The 20,607-nt window shown below is 30.2% G+C and overlaps 2 protein-coding genes across 8 annotated transcripts in view; both read right to left on the reverse strand.

The window, feature by feature from the left end:
- Positions 1-20,607, reverse strand: part of LOC123294017 (disks large 1 tumor suppressor protein) — a 1,177,915-nt gene that overhangs the window by 1,118,629 nt on the left and 38,679 nt on the right. The window lies entirely within an intron of this gene.
- On the reverse strand, positions 14,780-15,249 carry LOC123294032 (defensin ARD1). Its single transcript, XM_044875097.1, has one exon. It carries the CDS (start codon positions 15,156-15,158, stop codon positions 14,937-14,939), a length of 222 nt encoding a protein of 73 aa, XP_044731032.1. The 5' UTR covers positions 15,159-15,249; the 3' UTR covers positions 14,780-14,936.

The following is a 20,607-nucleotide window of genomic DNA, read 5'->3' on the forward strand; positions in this document are numbered from 1 at the left end:
TAATATAATAATTTATAGTCTTTTACTAGTATCATGACCAGGACGATCAAGACAAATTTTCTTAAGGGTTAGATTGTGTAGTTAATATATTTTTATTTATTCTACTCTGTTATCCAAAAACTACCTACACAATATAAAACTTATAGTTTAGCAAAACTATAAAAACCGCTACTCTGGCGGTTAAGATAAAATTTAAAATAGTATTTTGTTGAAATTTTCTTGACACGAAATTATAGAAAATAAATTATTTTGGCTTACATGTTAATAAAGGAGAACAGCTTACCTGAAACAATAAAAATAATTTTACTTAATACAGAACCACAAATAAATATTTGATATAATTTATTTTGATTGATATAATTTGCAAAAACCCACTTACCTCGTTCCTCTGTCGAGATCCGGTTTATTAATCCCTATTGCCTTCTTCCTATTTCTTAAAAAGGGCGTAATAAAAACATTACAAAGATATTAATACAAAAATATAGTATACAAATATGTGTAAAAACACGGCAAAAATTATTTAAAAAAAGTAAAATTTGACTATGTACATAATTTCAATCATTTCTTGGAAATTCAATCATTCCGTACTGAAACTATTTGGTGAGTTGCCAAAAGTTTCAAATTTGAGCTATTGCGTCAGGTCTATGTTTAAAAAAGAATATTAAAAGAACGATTTTTTTGTGAAACCTTATTGAATTTAAATTAACAGGAGTATTGTTCTTCAAAAGTAGAATAAATCTTTGATAGTAAAATTATTTTCGAGTAGAAAAATATCAAGTGCAACTAATGACAAATATTTTAATTGCATTTGTGATTAATAAATTTGCATTTTTAAACTTTTGAATTATACATAAAATAACCATAATGCTTGAGGCTTGAATTTAAAATGGTTGGAAAATGACTATATTTGAGTCGATGAACTGAACTTTTTCATTATTAATAATCGAATAAGCTACTGGCTGCACGTTACCATGCAGCTTCTAATTTTATAGTGATTTAGTTTAAAACACTGTTAAAATGACTGAAAGTTATAAACAGTTCAAAAGAAAGCTACTTGTTTAAGACCTTTATTTTCTTATAGTTGGAAATGAAAAATAAAATAAACAAGTGAAAACAAACAATAGACTGAATCAATTGTAGAAATACCCTGTATAGAAAGTGTTCAACAGCAGTGCTTGCATGTGCACCACGAGTCAAAAAATGTAATCATGGAGAATAAAACAAAACTGCCACTGAAATCTGAAAATCGAAAACTTTTAAAAGTATGTAGAAGTAGGAATAAAAAGGGATGTGCGCTATTTGATGTTAAAAGAGAGGCTCAGATTGGTTATTTCCGTTGAAAATACAACATCGAATTATTTGCACGACTTCAATGCTCCCCTACGTATCCCCTCATTAAAGGGTTTGGTGTCAACGATCATTTTTGAAGAGCGAAAAAATCGGTATAAATTCATTTGGTCTGAATCAGAATTATTTGTTCCAACATTAACACATTTCTATATTATGTAGCTTCCATATGGCCTCATTTCGTTTTACAACTACATATTATTATTGCTATGTTCGCTATTACTATAGCACGAAGCCTAGTCTAGCAACTATAGCATGCTACCATGGTAATTTACTGTTAATTGTTTTTTAATTTTAGTGGTTTTTTTACCAGCTAAAAAATAATGATATTAATTAAAATTTGTAGAAAGATTTAATGAGCATAAAAAATGTTTTTGTAAAACCAATATTGACTAATTTTTTTAATGCTTTTCATTTATTTACTGCATAATTTATTTGACCATAAATTTAGTATTTTAAATTTATAAACAAGCCTTCTAGAGCAGGCGTTAGGAGGCTTTTCGTTACCTAAGCATGCATTACTATTCCAGATGTCGCAAAGAATGACGAAATGTCAATCTTTTGAACAAAGTAAAACTATTTTTAGATCATTGTACGTCTATAAAATAATTATATACTATAATAGAGGCGACCCACACCATTATTTGTTCATCTTTATTTATTTAACTACATCCATATTTTACAATTACATTTTTTATGTGGGTTGTCCCATTTATTATCATTGTTCACACTGCCACTGCCTGGATTCGAACCCTCAACCTAAGTCAAAGTAGTCAAGCTGTCTAAGGCATTAGGCCATTTAGGTTCTTAGAACCTGTATATGGAGGTAAAAATATATCTTTAATGTTGATTTTCCTTCCTGTTTTATAAAAAAAATAAAAACTTTTTTAGATTGTAAATACGTTTATTTTTTAATCATAATATGATTAACTTATCATAATTATCTTATACGGACGATAAAAACAAGACGTACGGTTTTACACGCCCGTAATAATTTGTGTTCTCCCACACAAACTCACCCATATCAAACATGATCTTATAACACCGACCCTTGTGTTATTTTTTCATAATATAATAATATTTTTTTATTGAACAGAGAATGTATGTGAAGCTAGCACAATTCAACTTTTAAGTCCATGCTATCTTCTAGTTATAGAACGTCAGCCAAAGATTTTAAATTAAACCTCTGTCAGCAGCCAGAGGCCCAATATCTCAAAAACTCAGGGTTTCTCAACCAAGTGTACAGGAAACAAAAGTATTATCTTATAACCAACTTACCAGCCAAAAAAAATTAGAACATTTACATTAAAATGACTAAAGCATATAAGATAGGTAAACTCATAATAAAAACTAGTGAAAACGTTAATTGTTGAAATATCCTGTATAGAAAGTGTTGAATAAATTTTTCGAAAGTGTTTTTCGAGAGTGACCACTTGTTGAAGCTACCTTCAAATTTTTAACACTCTATTTCTTATAGTTTTGGAAAAAATGGACACCAAAGCTTTGCCCTAATTTGCTCCATCACTGATAAACAGTGACGTTTACGAAAAAATGTTTCAAAAAAAATTGTTTATTTTTTTATAAGGAACAACATGAACAAGATGAGTTCTACGAACCCAAGACTCACTTTTTACATCCTGGGCATGCTATAAAAATTTCAGCTTGATATCTCATTTCGTTTTGGATTTATCGTGTCCACAGACAGACGGATTTTATGAACATCTATACCAAAAATTTGATGGAAGCATCAATATTTTAAGCGTTACAAACTTGGGACTAAACTTAATATACCTTGATATATATTACATATGGGGTATAATAATAAATAAGATTTAAACCACCGTATCGTTTTTTTGGAAACTTTTAGCTTTGTGGACAGTGATGAACTGTAATCTGTGGTGGATAATATAGAAAAGCATACAATAACATTCAAACAAAACAAAAAGAATTTGAACAAAATGTCGTTATCACTGAACTTTTAACTTCAGATAGATTCACTAACTCAAAATTTATCCACAATGAATAACTTGGATTAATTTTTTGTTTATGTGTATATATTTTTTTCTTTTTTCTTTATTTTTTAAAAAAAAGGCCTCTTGTGTTGTTCATGTCACATATAACAGTATATCTTATCTTGATAGTATGTTTATATACAGCACAGCTTTTTACGCGGTTTGTTGTTTCTCTCTTTTTTTTTCGTACAAGATAATTTATTGAAGGGTAGATGAAAAACAAACAATTTTTTTTTAAACAGTGCATCTCAATATCAGTATTTCAGGTAATATAATGAAATGAATCAGATGTTTTTAAAAATCAGTAGCGGATTAAAAAAAAAAGCCTAGGGTCAAATCAATCCGTTTGCTATACCGTCAATTCGTTCTATGAAACAATCAAAGTACATATTACTCATACGAGACTCAAAAGTGTAACCTCAGATAGTCAGATAGTCAGAAGAGTCCCAATTGATAATACTGAAAAATTCAGCTGTATAAATTGGAAAGGTATAAATTTTGGCATATTTCTAGGTTGATTCTTCCCCTCTAAATAGCTGTTAGGCTATAAATCCATGAACAAAGTAAACATTTCAGGTTGGTAGATATCTTTTATTAATACCACCTTTGAATTAAGAACCTTTATAACAGCCTATTTTGGTTACATTAATCGGATTATTCTGACAAATTTAATTGCAAATTCAAACAATATCCTAAATGCAATACAGAAATGCATGCCCCACACCCTTCTCAATCCTTGGACATTGTTATTATTATACCATCAGTCTTTACAAAAATTTATTCTTCTTCATTGAAAGATTAGAAGCTACCATATACGCCTATACGTCGTAAGCAGAAGGAGAAGCCAATGATTCAAAATTATAGCTACTATTTTTTTGTCGAGAGAACAAACTGACTTGAGGATACAATTTAATAACAATTCCAGATTTAGTAGTTAAATTCCATCTTTACAGCTTAAATAAAACTTCCTATCAAGAATGTGATTATAAAAATTGTACTACGTAATTTTCACAATTCAGTTTGTTCACACATTTAACCGAATATTTTTATGAGGTTGTTTACTATACATATTTTATATTCGGCTTCTATTTTATATGAAAATCATGTTTGTAAACAAACATAATTTCTATATACGGATAAAAACATATTTAATGTTCAGTTAAGTACAATAAAACTGTATAAATCTATGGTACTATATGGGCAGTTAGCACAGTATAATCCAGCGCAATCGTTGCCAGTTATTCTAAAGACAATATGTCATATTTTTTCGACTAGGGATGCCTTAGTAGCCGAGGTGGTTATTAAGGCGTCTTAACTTACTTTGAATAGTGGCTGGGAGGTTGAAAATAAAAGTAGTGAACTTAAAAATGACGGTTTGTATATATTTTCATACAAACTTTCATCCCCTACTGTATGAAATCAATATCTACTGTATGAACACCTACTGCATCATAAGCGATTTAGGCTGGGCGTAGATATATCAGTCGCGACATGGCCTATCCCCCCTCCAGGTTATTTCCTTCCTCTAAAATGTTTCTTTTAAATAATATACAAAAAGCTTCATTTTGAAAAAAAATCTCATCAAAATCGGAGCTGTTATTGAGAACTCCCGAGTAAAAACATTCATTGATGCGATTAACTATATACAAATACAAATAATGAGTTTCAATATGCATTTGGGACTAAGGGTAAACAATATATGCGCTGATTTTCTGAACTAACAGTTTATTTTGTTATATCACAATAAAATAACGACTAGGGTGCCCTTTGACCTAAAATAATATTTGAACATAAATGGTATAAAATAAGCTTTCCAATAAAGCCAATTTCATGGCGATTGACATTTTTAGGTTAAATTTTGTATTTAAAATATAACTTTAAAAACATCACCCATTACATAAAATACACACTTTTCGAGATGCTTTTACTATTATTTCCTGGTCTGCATGAATCCATGTATTTTGAAGACATAAACTCTTTACTGCATAATCATAATTTTTTTTTGTGGGTTATAATATGATGATGGAATGGTCATAAAAGCTTTATAAAGTTCGAAAAAAATATTTAAAAATTATACATAAAAATTTGCATTTCTTTTTAAATTTACATTTTGGATTATTCAAAGTAGAAAAAAATGATACTGTTTTGTAAATTGAGGATTTAAACATTTTAATTTGATTGACATTGAGGAAAAAAAGGTTTCGGCTGTTAAAAAAGCATATTTTAATAACATATTTATATTATTTATAACTAAATTTTTATATTTATTTCAATATTTTTGGTATACATTATCTAAGTCAAAGTCTCTTACATACGTGATACTTTTAATAGCTTTTGCTATCTCAACATATCATAACTTAACATAATTATAAGGATTAGGCTATAATCTTCAATCGAAGACACACATAACCTATTTTCATTTGAACTAGTATTGAGCTATCATTTTTTGGGACAAATTTTTGGAAAATTTTTAACTGAAATTAAAATATTTGAGTTGACTTTGTTCTTTTCAATTATTGTTTTAAATTACCTAATTATTTTAGCATTTCACTTTTCGAAATGAATTAAGCCAGATTTTTTCCATTCATTTCCATAGTAATTATTTATATGTCATGCCTTTTCCAAACTGAATCAATTTTGAAGATGATCGCCAATTTTTTAGTTTTTACGAGTTCGAAAAGCTAAGCTCGCACTAGCGAAGAACACTCAAATAAATTACCTTTCAAGTGAAACAAAAAAAATTAAAATCGGTTAATCCGTTCAGGCGTTACGATGGCACAGACAGACAAACACACAGACACGCACACATAGCGGTCAAACTTATAACACCCCTTTTTTTAGTTCGGGGGTTAAAAACAACAAGTTAAATTAAATAATTAAAAATTATCTCTTTTTCTTGAATATAAAATAAGACAATAGTTTCTGGTACATTCTGTTTCAATGTTTTACAAGAAAATAATAATTTTCCATAAAAGTTCAGTTAACCCAAACAAAACCACACGATTTACCTAAAAATTGAAATGGATATGTTAAAATATTTTCATGATAAATGGATTTATTATTTTATAGTTGAGATATATAAGGGTGTTGGAGTATTCAACAAGTGGGTGGGTGCGCATATGGAAGGCTTTATTGAGAAAATACACCAACAATGAGTGCTAGCTTTTTGAATTATTTCTCTAAAATCTGCTGTATCTACACTTAAAGATAGTAGAACTGTATTAAGTGATTACATCAGTTTAATAAACAGTAGTTTCAGCTTTAAATAAACTTTTTCGTTTTTCGATACATGAGGATCAACTTTCTAACTTTCTGCTGAGTTTCCTAATTTCTTCTGGTTCGACTATGGCCGGACCAAACCATTTCCTTCGCTGCTGTATGAGCGCCGAGCAGTAGAAGAGAAGGTGGATCGATGTTTCTTCAGAATTTTCTCCGCATCTGTCACACGCGGGAGATTGTCTTTTTCCAATCTGATGTTGGAACTTGTTCAGGTTATCATGCCCTGTGAGTAACCCTACGATGACTCTAATATCAGCTCTGTTTAGTTTCAAGATCTCCTCGGTTCTGTTACCGAGCGAGTTTCCTTCACCCAACAGGCTTTTAAAACTTGGATATAGAATCGCTCTAATTCTTTCGGTTTTCCTTTTACCCATTAACGTGAATACAAGTATAAACGTAGCTTTACATGCTCTTTGTAATTTAATTTAATACTAAAACCACCTTTAACAGAAGAGTAAAGTAATCATACACCCTTTTTTGTACCCTTTAATATTTGTCCAATTTCATTACCATTTTAATAGAGAAATATTATATTTTACTCCTTCGTATCTTTACCATTTTCCACTTGTCTACATATGTATTTCAGGAATTAATTACTGGAAAATATATAACACATACAGAATGTACGGTGTAATATCGTGATCTTAAAAACACGCGATGCGCAGAACCAAAGTTGCTTTTTAGTTACCTCAAAACGTAAAAATTATAAAATATTCTCATCAAAAAATAAAAAAAAATTTTTTTGTTAAAAAAAATTTAATTGACTTTTTATTTTTAGAAAACAAAAATTATGAAATTATTTAAATTAAAAGAATAAACACAAAATAATTCAACTTTAATAATACATCCTCCCTTGGGCACAATTGTATTCAACTTCGGATACATTTACATTTATATTTTTAAAATATATTCTTAATTTAATTTAAACAAATCATTTTTATAATTCATTCATAGACTTCTCGTTTCGAACTAAATTCAGTCTTATGAAATCGATAAAACATAAAACATGAATAACAAGTTTCCTGCAAAACGTAATTACTAAAAATCGATATACAGGGTGTCCCCTGACTCGACAGCCATAGTTTAAGAGCGTATTCTTTTAAAAATTTTAAGGCGAAATTGTTTTATATACTTTGATCCGAAATCCACAAGTTAAGGACCTATATGCATTACTAAATTTAACCAATAAAGTGAAGACATTGTTGAGTAAAGTAGTTAATGAAAATTTTTGTTATTGCTTACGCCGCTGAACTCTAAGATCACCAGACTTAACTCCTCGTTCCTATTCTATTTGGGGACATATGAAAAGTATAGTGTAGTCAAATAAACCACAAACCAGAGATGAGCTAGCTCCAAATATTATGGCTGTAACTGAATCCATACGAAACTTCTTCCGACTAAGTTCGTTTCAGGAAAATGAGAGCGTGAACAAGGGGGGGGTGGTAATAAAAGGGTTTGATACACTTGCTACACAATGTTTCAGCAAACGACCGAGTAGCAGACATCAAATTTAATTGCAACTGATCGAATTTATGTTCAGTTAAAAAGCATGTCCTTATTTCTGTCTATAATCACGCGAGTGAAGCTGCTGTTAAACGATTGAGTAATGAATAAATAAATAAATTGATTTACTCAAGGTAAACTTCCAAAACATTTCTCCATTCCGTATAGAAGATTTATGATATGTCATCAAAACGTTCAATTCAATCAAAACAAATCTATTCCGATTTTCATTAGTTTTTTGACGTGATGCGTAAAAGCTAAATAGAAGGTCAATGTATATGTTAAATAAAGAAAAGTGACTGATTATATTCTGTTAAAAGTTTTCCAATGAAAACTAAAAAAACGAGAATATCGTTAAGTAGCACATAAGAGCTGATGGTATACAGTATAAAGTATACACTGTGTTATAATACTTCACAATGTACCTCGTAGTTAATGTTGGAGCTTTACAAGACAAGTTAGTTTTACTCCGTCATCGTCCAAGTCCGATTCTGCAAGAATTTTAAAGTAAGGTGACTGAGAGATAGTCATTCAAAGACACATCAAAAATCTGTTAATTTTATTTCATTTTAACTCATTTAAATTGTGTATCCCCGAATTAATCAGCCAAACTGAAAATACAGGTTGGCTGAAGTTATCTTCATAGATAATAAATAAAAAGGGCCCGAAATAATGAAAATTTGACAGCATGACTTAGGGATCCTTAACAATTTAAAGCTTGTAGAGATAAATTACGAAAAGCAGGGGTAGCGATATGAGTATGCTATCATCCCGTTTTCCGTCCAAAGCAATAAAATATTCCTACCCTTAAATAATTTCAAATTAACTAACACTCTACACTTAACTATAAACTGATATCTCTAAACGAAGGGATTTCGATAAAACTTCCACTGTTGCTTGTTGAAGGGTTAATAATTAATAAATAATAAAAGGTTGAAAAATTTTTGAGTAGTTTAAAAAACAAAAAACATGAATTTTCTAATTTCGAACTGTTTTAGTAAATAAATATTATATAAATATATGTGTCGACAAACAGACAGATATCGAAGGATCGATGACACAATCAACCAACAACGAACATACCAAGAATGTATATCTACTAGAGCAAGCAAGGCGGATGTTGTTTCACTCCACACAGACGCAGAACGTAAAGGGCGTCATCAGCATGCGGCATCTTGACACTTGTACCAGCTATTAAACTGATAAATATAATACATAAAGTATAAACTAACACACACTCGTCCCACGGTGAACAACTCACATTTGCTTAAAATCTTTGAAATTTTTAACCTAATTCACGCTGCTGATTGTCTGTCATTTTAAGGAGTCAATTGTTTTTAGCATTAACTTGTAGGAAACAATTTTAAAGAGTTTTAGGCAGGTCATGTCAGATTCATTTTCTCGCTTCTACTTGGGACTGAGCTGAATAATTTTTCTGTTGAAAGTGAGATATGAGAGCTCTCTGAAATTTCTTTTTTCTTTGACAAAACTGGTTTTTGTAATGTAAAAAGCTTCCGATTCTTGTATAAACTGCAAAATTTAAAACTGAAAGTGACATCGGCAGCGTCTAAAAATATGACGGTTATTCGAAATTCCGAATTTTTTTGTAAAAAACGTCACCGTCCTTTTTCAACTCACTTTTAATTATTTCACTTTTTTATTTAAATAATTTGTATGCAGCCAGCAAAAAGAATTTTTTAGGTTTAAGGTAGTTTGATAGTTCACTTAAAGTAAAATCAGATATAAAGACTTAAAGTTATACAAAAATACATAAGCTTTTCTGATTGTCTAATTCAATAACGGAAATAAATGGTTTAAATGGAAAAATCAATGGTTTGTGGCAAACTTGATCTCCAAATAAAAACTTTTCAAGAAAATAGTTCGAAAAGTTTTCTAAATTTTCGAAAACTAGTACTTTATGAGTATGTTATTAAAACCTACTTGCGTATTAGTTGAATTAGTGAAAAAGTCCGAAAATTTGAAACACACCTTTTAATCACTTGCAAAATATAGTTTCACTCTCTGAGAGTGAAAAAAGATCCGAATAACATACCAACAAAGCAGCTGTACATCGCCTTTTGCGATTTTAATGTAGAATTTGACTGGCGTATTTCTCCAGCTAGTTGGATTATTGTAAAGCGCCTAAATTACCGGAACTAAGTCAGATATCCCTCTTGATATAAAATTACTTTTAAAAATAAATATATTGATAGTAATCATTGAAGATTGAGTGTGATGGAAATATAATAAGGAAAAAAATAGGTATCATTAAGTGTCCTAAACTAAAGTTAAATGAAATGGAAAATATTTGTTTGGAGCTTTAACATACAAACATATAGAGGAAAATTATACTCTAATTAATGTTTATAAATAACCATTTTACTAAAACATTCACAAGACGAACCCTTTCATTAATCTCCACCACTATCTGACCGTCCAACCGGCACAGCAATATTCCTTTTCGCAATGCTAAAATAAACACATTGTGATCATATAATCTGATATACGATACAATATTATGTGTCACTAGCGTATAAATATGGGGGCTGGATGTAAGGACTACATTAAAATAGATTATTCGGGAAAAAAGTCCAGAAGCACATGCTGAAATTTGTATGATGGAATGACCCACTAGGAAGCATGTTGAAAGAGTTGCTCCTATACATGTAAGAGTAAGTTTAAGCACCTTAGCGTCAGTTAAGCACCTTGTCACACCCCTTGGTGTCCTATCACCATCAAATATGTCGGCATTGCTGGATACTTACTCTGGATATCTGTTGCCTGGATATCTGATAATGCCGTACAGAAATAAACAAGTAGGGCTTCAGAAATTGACGGGAGATCAAAAAATTGTTTTAACCTCCGGTACCGCAGTTACTAAATTTGTTTCTGTAAGGCATTTATACAATTCGCTCCGAACACCTAAGCAGAGTTAGTATATAACAACGCCAAGCGTGCTTAAACTTACTTTTGCATACATTAGCATTTTTTTGAACACGATTCCTGATGGGTTATTTCACCCAAAAAATTTCAGTACGGGCTTGTGGTCCATAAGAGCTGCTGTAAAATTTTTATCATATGAGGCAGCAAATTTTTTCAAAAACGGATTGGAGTAGCAAATATCGGTAAAATCCAAGTCTCTGATAATAGGAGAGAAAGAAAAAAAAGCGTTCGTGTCAAACGAACTTTTAATTTGATTATGTGTTTGACCGATATGTATAAACATTCATCTGTTTCCTTTACAACTTTACTTATCATAATTTGACAAGTGAGGTATCGTTGAAAGCGTCTTGATCGTCCGTTGGTTGTAGGATATGTGACGTCCCTTTAGAGGGCAGGATAATACAAACTTCTAAACCCGACTCCGAGTGAACAGAAAACACGAAAACAAATTTCTAAATACGCCACTGAAACCTACGATTGGTTGAATTAATGTTTGTTAATTATAAATTGTAAAAGCCACAAAATACGTTACGACGAATTTCTTATTGCTATAAATACTCAATTTATTAAAGTTAACTTCCAGGAATATGGGCCCGAACTAATTAAAAATGTATAAGTTGTTAAAATGTAAGATTAAGGATGTATGAACACAGAAATGGGGTAATATCAATCTTTAAAAGATTGATATTTTCAATTTTGATTGTGAATTATGTTATAACTTGACGGTATAAGACGAAAAGTAAGAATACAATTTTTCGATATCTGGCGAACAGCTTTCGATATTTTAACCGTACCTATTTCTACACCCATGGAGGTATAGGGATGAAAGTGATAAATTTAGATCCAGTACATTTTATGCTACAAAAAAAGAAGAAGAAATTGCTCTTTATATCTAAAAATACTATTATACCATTCGAACTTGGTACTAAGACAATTTTAACTGTAGCCGTATCAGTGGTAGCTTTGCACAAACCTATTAGAGAAACCTTGTCTATGGAAGTGAGCCGCGAATAAAATAATAACAATATTTTTTAGTATTAGGTAGTCAGGTGGTCTAAAATTACCAATGTTTGATTTTTTTTCAAAATAGTAAAAATATTTTTCAATTAATATTTTTATCTCAGTTACAAATAAATTATTATTGTTACATATAAAATAAATATATTTGACATTAATAATAAGTTAGCAAAAGCATTTAGTGGCTACTATAATCTACCAAGTTTAGAAAGTTGCGATTTCTTGGATTCAGTAGAAATTTTTTCCTCTACCAGATCTCGACGGCAGTTTCGAAAAATGACAAAATTTGTCAAAAATGAATTCATGAATTTGTTGGAATAAAATCAAAAGAGCTTGCAAACATAACAAATTTTTCGAACAGTAACAAAAGTCAAACAGAATTTTAATTTTAAAGTGCTTTGCAAAAGACTGAATCAAAATCAATTATAATTACATTAAAGTATTCAAATTTGAAAGCATCGATGCTAACTTAATGGAGTTGATATTTTTGTTCAATACATAATTTATGACATTAATATATGTTGATGCCATATGAAATAGATTTACTGTATATAGGGTGTTCGATAATTGCCTAAAGATCTCTTCACTTTCTTCAACAAGTAGAAAAGCAAGAAAGAAAAAGCTCTCGACCAAATCTCTCTCGGTCAGAAGCCTAATTTGGAAAATATAGGTATAGTAAAAATTGATAAATTTCTTCATTCGCAACACCAACGATAGTCAGTAGGCCGTAGTAGATGTCGTATAATAATATAAAACTATGGAAGGGACTTTAAAATGATTTCATTTGTTTACTTTGCCTTCTTTATGCAATTATCAAATTATCTCACTATTTTCGATTATTATTGTACCATCCCCAGAACACAAATATTATAAATTAGACTCCCCCTTCATATATCAGGGGCCAGAGGTATTTTGATTTTGCAAAATGTGTGTTCCACATTTTGCCAATAATTTTGCAAGTTGTATCTTGTAAAGAAAATCTAATAGATTTGTATTTCGAATTTTACCAAAAACCCTTTTGTTCCAATTTTTGTATACCCCCTCCCTTTCTAAAGAACCAAGTAAATCTACATTATTGACAGTTTAAAGTTTGGAAAAACTCAAGTCAAGGTGATTTTGAAAGCTGAAAACCATGCTAAAAAATTTTTAGCTTATCAAAATACTAAAACAATCTTTAAACATATTTTAAAATGTTCTGATGAGTAAGTAATGACATATTGTTTAATTCTATATCTCCCAAATAAGGCTTTAGACCGAAACTTGCTCTTTAGACCGAGATATTCCTTTCTTTTTTTTTTCAGTTTATTCAGAAAATGAAAAAGTGTCCAGTTAATTATAGATCATACTTTATAATCACTAGTAATGGTGTAGTCATATGAATTTAACATATTTTTTTGTGAAAATAAATAAAATACTAAACAAATATTGCAATAAAACTAATATTTAATCAATTTTTATTAGGATTGTAAATCATTAATAACTGAAATAAATAAAATAGGATTCTAAAATTCTACAAATATCAAAATAAAGTAAACAAGTTTTGTGTAAAACGATGATGAATATTATTGCTATTAACTATTGTTGTTAATATAAAGCAAGCATGAGCAAACGTGGCTTAGAGAAGTCCCTCATACTTCTGTATCTAAAATACGAGTAAGACAGTGACATTAACCAGTGACAACCAAAAATAGGAGAAATACAAAGACTAACATTTTTTTTTCCTTCCTATCTCATTACTATAAGAGAAACTGAGATAGATAGAATGGTGACTTCGACTTAAAATAACTCGCCCATGCCTGATATAAAGTATTCAAAATTTTTTTCTGAAATAATTCTATTGTCCATTAAACAATTGCAAAACAAATGGGAATAATAACGCTAGTCGAATGTAATATATACATTAATATCGACCTTCAATGCCCATTACAAAAAGAAATTACACAGAAATCATATTTCCGGGAAAAATCAACAATATTCTCTTGTGAGTAACTGAGAATTTAACTACCGATAATTTACAACCTGTTTCAAAATTGCACATCACAATTTCAGATAAGTGTTCTCTATCACAAAACAAGCAAAACAAAATTCAAACAAACATGTATCCGAAAATAATTCATTACTGAGATATTGAAGCAAAAAGATATTTATTTAACTCGTGACCACTCGCGTCAACCCCGGTAATCTTCATGCGTGTGATGAAATATTGTTCGCGTTAAATATTCTTGAATTTTATAAATCATAACTTCTACATAATTGCAGAGAGAAAATCTAAATAATTAAATTCATTTTAACTAATTTCACCAAATTCATAACATAGGATTTTTTTAATTTACTGAGTACAACTTATATTAAATTAAGTACACGAACAGGCCCGAAAATTTTAGAAATTAATATTTTTTTTACTTACAAATTTACTCCCTCGATTCTCACAATTTCAGAAGGACTTATATTTTTATAGAAAGCATTTTTTTTTAAACTGTAGATGGATTAGAAAAATTCATAATCTGAAAATGTTCATAACGTGAGTGCTGACGGGATAAAGTAAACAGATAGACTGTGTATATCTATAATAAAATAAAACAATTAATTAAATATGTTGTTATTTAAATCATTCATATTTATTAAAGTCATATCTTACATAATAAACATAAAACAAAATTATTAATTAAAAATGATTTAAAAAATTCTATTTATTGAAATGAATACTTCCAGTCTGCTAGTGTTGAAATGAATACTTCTAGTCTGCTATTGAGATGTGATGTTTATTGTTAATCCTTGGTGAGTATCTACCTATGTTGAGGATATATTCCGTCATCTTGATTTCATTGAACAATTTTATGTTTCACACCAACAATTGACATTAGCAAAGCTTCCACAATGTCCTCCTTTGAATCCACGTCTTTTACATTCAGCGTTGCAGTTTGATGTGTAGTTAACAGCGCCCCATACACAGCTGCCGATAAGCTTGTCGGCTTGTGCTCCATTTTGTGGAGATGAAACAATCACCAAAAACGTGAGACAGACTAACAGCAACATTGAACGGTAATTGTTTGCCATTTTTTAAATATTTAAAAAGTAGATTTTTGTGTTGTGATGAACGATAGGCTTCAGTTTTATAAGAAGAACAAACTTGAACTGTTTTCGATGTTGTCGTTCTTCGTATTTATATATTTGCAAACAATTGAACTCATTAACAAAACATAATCGTTTTATTATCCAAATCTAAGAAAAATACGCATGATGTAACTATTTATACGGATTATGGGGTTTTACATGTCGTCATTATAGGTAAAATTGATTTATATTCTTCATATTTCAGGTAATGTAAAGCATTTGAAATTAAGTTAAGGATGTATGAACACTCTAAATTCAAAAATATACTCCGTAAACGTTTTAAAGAATCTTTTTTTTTTTTTTGCACATCAAATTTTACCCAAATTACAAAGAGTTGTATTACTTTCCTGCGAAAAATGATCAAATCAGGATCTTCAATACTTCTTTTAAAAGCTCGCATATAAATTGATTGTCCATCACTCAAAAATGTTTAATATTCTCCACCACTGTGTCAATTTTGCTTTGTAAAGCTCAATATCAAAAAGACTCATGCGAGATGTAATAAACTTTCAAGTATTTTCATGAATTTATTGCAAAATAATTTTTAAAATTTTTGTACGTTTCCAAACTTGCAAGAAAAAATAAGGAATAAGATAAACAGCAGCTCTTTCAAATTCCAATAAAATTGGTTGTGTAAAAAATTATCCTTTAATGCTTTTATACCATGTATATATGAAATATATCAAGGTATACTAAGTTTAGTCCCAATTTTGTAACGCCTAAAAATATTGATGTAACGAACAAAATTTTGGTATAGGTGATCATATTATCACCATTTCCGGCTGTCTGTCTGTCCGTCTGTCATCACGATAACTCAAAAAAGAGCTAAAGTAGTCGAGATATCAACCTGGAATCTTAATAGTGTGCTCAGGACATAAAAAGGGAGGATGGGTTCGTAAATGAGCAACATAGGCCAATTGAGTCTTGGCTCGGTAGACCCCAAATGGTAAACCGTTTAAGACATATTATTTTTTTCGCTATATATCAGAAATCTAAAACAATCTATCGGTAATATTAAGTAAAATACAAAATGGAAAAAATTTTATGCAAAAAATGGGTGCAAAAATTTCAGGGGTTGGGGTGGTAATTTAATTATTACTTTTCGTCTACCTGATATTAGCAACATGATTATACAACCTTAATGTTGATGAAAATAAAATAATGAATTATCTAAAAATATTTAATGTAGTAAATAAAAAAACCTGATTTAAAAATGTATTTTTTTTAATTTTTCCTCGTTTTATTGTTTAAGTATTCATAGACATATTTTCATATTTTATATTAGTGGAGAGCCGTTACGATTTATACTTCTGAATCCAGGGATAGTCAAGGAATCTTTATAAGAATTGTTAGACTGCATTGTTTGAAGCTTACTTAAAGAAGTTTAAAACAAAAATTTGTTCGATCTTGCCCAGGGGATGAGGTGGACCCCTTCTTGAGGGTGGAAAAGTTTATATTAAAATGACAACGGGAATGACTAGAAGGATGAATTTCAAGAAAAATACATAAGTATATTTCGAAAAGTTAACACTTTCCGAATTGTTTGCGATTAAAATTCGGTGTATTAAAAAGTTTACCTTTGAAAAATTGACGCTTTTATCGAATTGTCAGATGCGGTTGAAAGATGTGTGGAATTTTACTTAGTAATAACCATATTTAAAGTAAATCAAATTTTGCATAGATTTCCATTTGTTATCGAGATCACAGCAGTACTTATTAATTTAGTGAATCCTGCAGGGCTGTTTTGTTTGATTAAATAATAGATAAATAAAAACGAAATAAACATATTTCAAGGTTTTTTCATTAAAAATTTTTTAGATAATAATAAAATTAATAAATTGATATAATAGGCATTGTTGAATAAATTTTTTTAATCACTTTAGGTGAAGAATTCTCACTGCACGGGCAGAAAAGTGAATCGTTGAACCTCAAACGATAACATACAGTGGAAGGCTTGTTTTCTAATTGGTATGGGATTGAAATAATACATGTTGTCATTTAACGATTAACTTTACGACGTTTATCAACTTGATCTGTTCAGGCGAGTTTTTTTTTTTCAAATAAATTGACTTTATTGACCATAAAATTAACGTTCACATATTTCAGAAACCTTATAAAACCGTATCCATCCATATAAACGCAAAATTTTAATAAGGTTTTCTTCAGGGAAATAATAAATTTACAAGCACAAAGTCACAAATATTTAATGTTAATAACGAAACATTTTCCCAATAGTTTATCATTCATGTCAACTAGTTTACAACACAATATCGACAATAATAATGTTACATAACTGTATAGAAGTATGTAATTAAAATTTAGTAATAACTGTTTAGGTACATAAATATGTACAGGATGTACTAGCAGGCATGGGCGAGTTATTTTAAGTCGAAGTGACCATTGTTATAACTTTATTGTGTGTCTCTTTATCAGATTGCTCATAGAGGAGGAAGCGAGACGGGTATACGGCTCTTCTACCTCTCATTTTATCTATTAGTAATGAGATGGGAAGGAAAAAAGTATTGTCTCTCTGTCTTTTTCGTATTTTAGGTTGCCACTGGTTAGGTTATCACTATCTTACTCGTATGTTAAATTAGAAGTCCGAGGGACTTCTATAAGCCACGTTTGCCCATGCCTGCACTAGATACAAACGTGTTTTATGTCGTTATCACGACGAATAATCTATTTTGATAAAGGAATTAAAAACTCACTTAAGGTAACTTCATAAATGTAGACGAAAAATAAAAATAAAATTTATTTAAATAACCGGGCAAACCCACCTAAAATTTTCAGAATTGATTTAGACTTAGTCCAACTTCATATAAAAAACATCATACTTTTGATTTAAAGTTGCCTGGTAGCTCGCACATCCTTAATTATATGGTATGGTATGGTATGGAGGTTAGTGGGCCATGCTCGAGCATCGCGCCTCGAAGCAATGGTTCAGAGCACCTAGCCAAATAGACCCTTGTACTTTATCCCCGCTACACTTTTCAGTGGCTATTATAACCAACTGATGTACTGAAACCCAGGATTTGCCTAGCGCTGAGTTTCCTAATTTCTTCTGGTTCGACTATGGCCGGACCAAACCATTTCCTTCGCTGCTGTATGAGCGCCGGGCAGTAACAGAGAAAGTGGATCGATGTTTCTTCTGAATTTTCTCCGCATCTGTCACACGCTCCTTAATTATATACTTATTCATTAGTAATTCTGAAACACTCTGTAAGTAAATTAGAGTTTTGAACGCATACCAAATGAATTTACAATTTATGGATGGATAATATGTTTTAAATCCTTGAGCAACATCATCGCCACAATCCTTGTTCGAATAAAATTTATTTTAATGTTCACTGTATGTATTATATTATTATATCGGAGATTTTAATGACTGAGTTTGAAAATTTATAGCTTAAAATTACAAATAATAGTTTATTGCAAGGAAATTCCGCGGACTGAATAAAATACGAGGAAACAATAAATACAATCCACTTAAAATAAACGTAGGTATTATTTTATTTATATAGATAGGATGATTCATTTTAATTGTACGAAGCACTTTTCTTCAAAGAGGTGCATTTTAAAAAAAAAAATGTTTAATTCAAAAGTTTTGTCTTTAGGAGGGAAAAACGTGCTCCTGATATCAATTTGTACAGTTCCAGAAAACTTTTTCCGTTTTCCTTGGTGAAATAATGAGACTTTTGTTTGAAACCTTTCTTTTCCTAGTGCGTGTTTGTAGCAATTTTTTCCAATTTTACTTCTAGAAGGCTAATACTTTAGGTTATTTCTGTTTTTATAATAAAATTTACAAATATTAAGAATTATATTTTTTTTTAGAATTTTAAAGTATGAGTTTCAGTTTATAAAAATTAAGTTGATCTTCTTTTGACTATGAAACCGCCCACTTATGAAACAAAACTGAAATCAGGAATTAATTTGCTCAAATGACAAAATTCTTTTAAGAATTTCATGGTAGGTTAGGTTAGGTTAGGTTATATTGGCTGTCCACGAAGGACACACTTAGGCTATAGAGCCCATTGTGATGTCATATATGTGGTTTACCACCTTTCCGCTGATAATTTCATTTATCAGCTCCTCAATTTTAGAGGCTGAGTGCACTTGCTGCATGCATATACTATGCCCTACACCAGCCCATCACAACTATTAATTAAATTACTGAGCTAATAGGGCGACTTGCATGGTACAAATTTATAGTTTTCTTAAAGGAGAAATGTTAATAAGAATCAAGATAACAATTCACGTACGAAAATGTAGAAAGTGCAATGTTTAGATTTTTGAAGATACAAAGTAGAAGTATTTGCTTGAAAATTTTAAATAAAAATTTTATAATTTTAAAGGAGTGGTTTTTCATATTTGCGGTTACAAATTTACATTTTATTAATTAATTTTTTTCCTGTATTACCGTTACATATTATTAAACTTGTAGAATGCTTAAAGTAACCCAACAAGATATATTACATCAGCCTTCACCAATTTGAAAAAGTGTACATTTTCGAGGCAATTTTTTATATACCGAATTCTATTCGCTCGGGGGTTCTAAACTTTTCGGTATTTTGAGTGAGACCAGGTTTGAACAACTTTCGAAACGTTTATTTCGTCGACAATATCCTTCGCAGATTTTGAAAGCCAAATGATTTGGGCTGCGCAATATAAAAACATAAAAACTAAGAAGAGCCTTCGTAAATAATAAGTCTAATGAGAAGTAACATAGTGAATTAGCAACAACAAATATAGATATAAAGGTATATTACATAATATGATAATATAAATTTCCTACATGAAAATTGTAGTTTTCACTCCGAAAACCAAAGAGCAAAATATTTTGCAAATAAATAAGCTAGAGCAAGTTTGAATTGAATCCACATTTACATTTTGAGGAATTGTATTTTTAACACGCTTTAATTAGCTTGGTTTTTATTTATTTATGTCTCTATGTAATGAAATCTTTGAACGTGATTTTCACCTATTTCAAAACATCAGATTGGATGGAAACTTCCCATACTTATCAAGGACTAATAACAATATGGTAAACAATAAACACTCCGAGCTTTTTATACCATGCATATATGTAATATACAAGGTATACTAAGTTTAGTCCCAAGTTTGTAACGCTTAAAAATATTAATGCTATGAACAAAATTTTGCTATAGGTGCTCATAGAATCACCTAATTAGTCCATTTCCGGTTGTCCGTCCGTCTGTGGGCACGATAACACAAAAACGAAATTTAAAAAACGAAAATTTTTACAGCGTACTCAGGACGTAAAAAGTGAGGCCGAGTTCGAAAATGAGTATCATAGGTCAATTGGGTCTTGGATCCGTAGGACCCATCTTGTAAACCGTTAGAGATAAAACAAAAGTTTAAATATAAAAAA

Source organism: Chrysoperla carnea, chromosome 2 (genome assembly GCF_905475395.1).
Source record: "Chrysoperla carnea chromosome 2, inChrCarn1.1, whole genome shotgun sequence".
Taxonomy (NCBI): Eukaryota; Metazoa; Arthropoda; class Insecta; order Neuroptera; family Chrysopidae; genus Chrysoperla; species Chrysoperla carnea.

What these genes read in the sequence shown, in the direction of transcription:
- LOC123294032 (XM_044875097.1), bottom strand. Translation starts at nt 15,158, where the DNA reads ATGGCAAACAATTACCGTTCAATGTTGCTGTTAGTCTGTCTCACGTTT.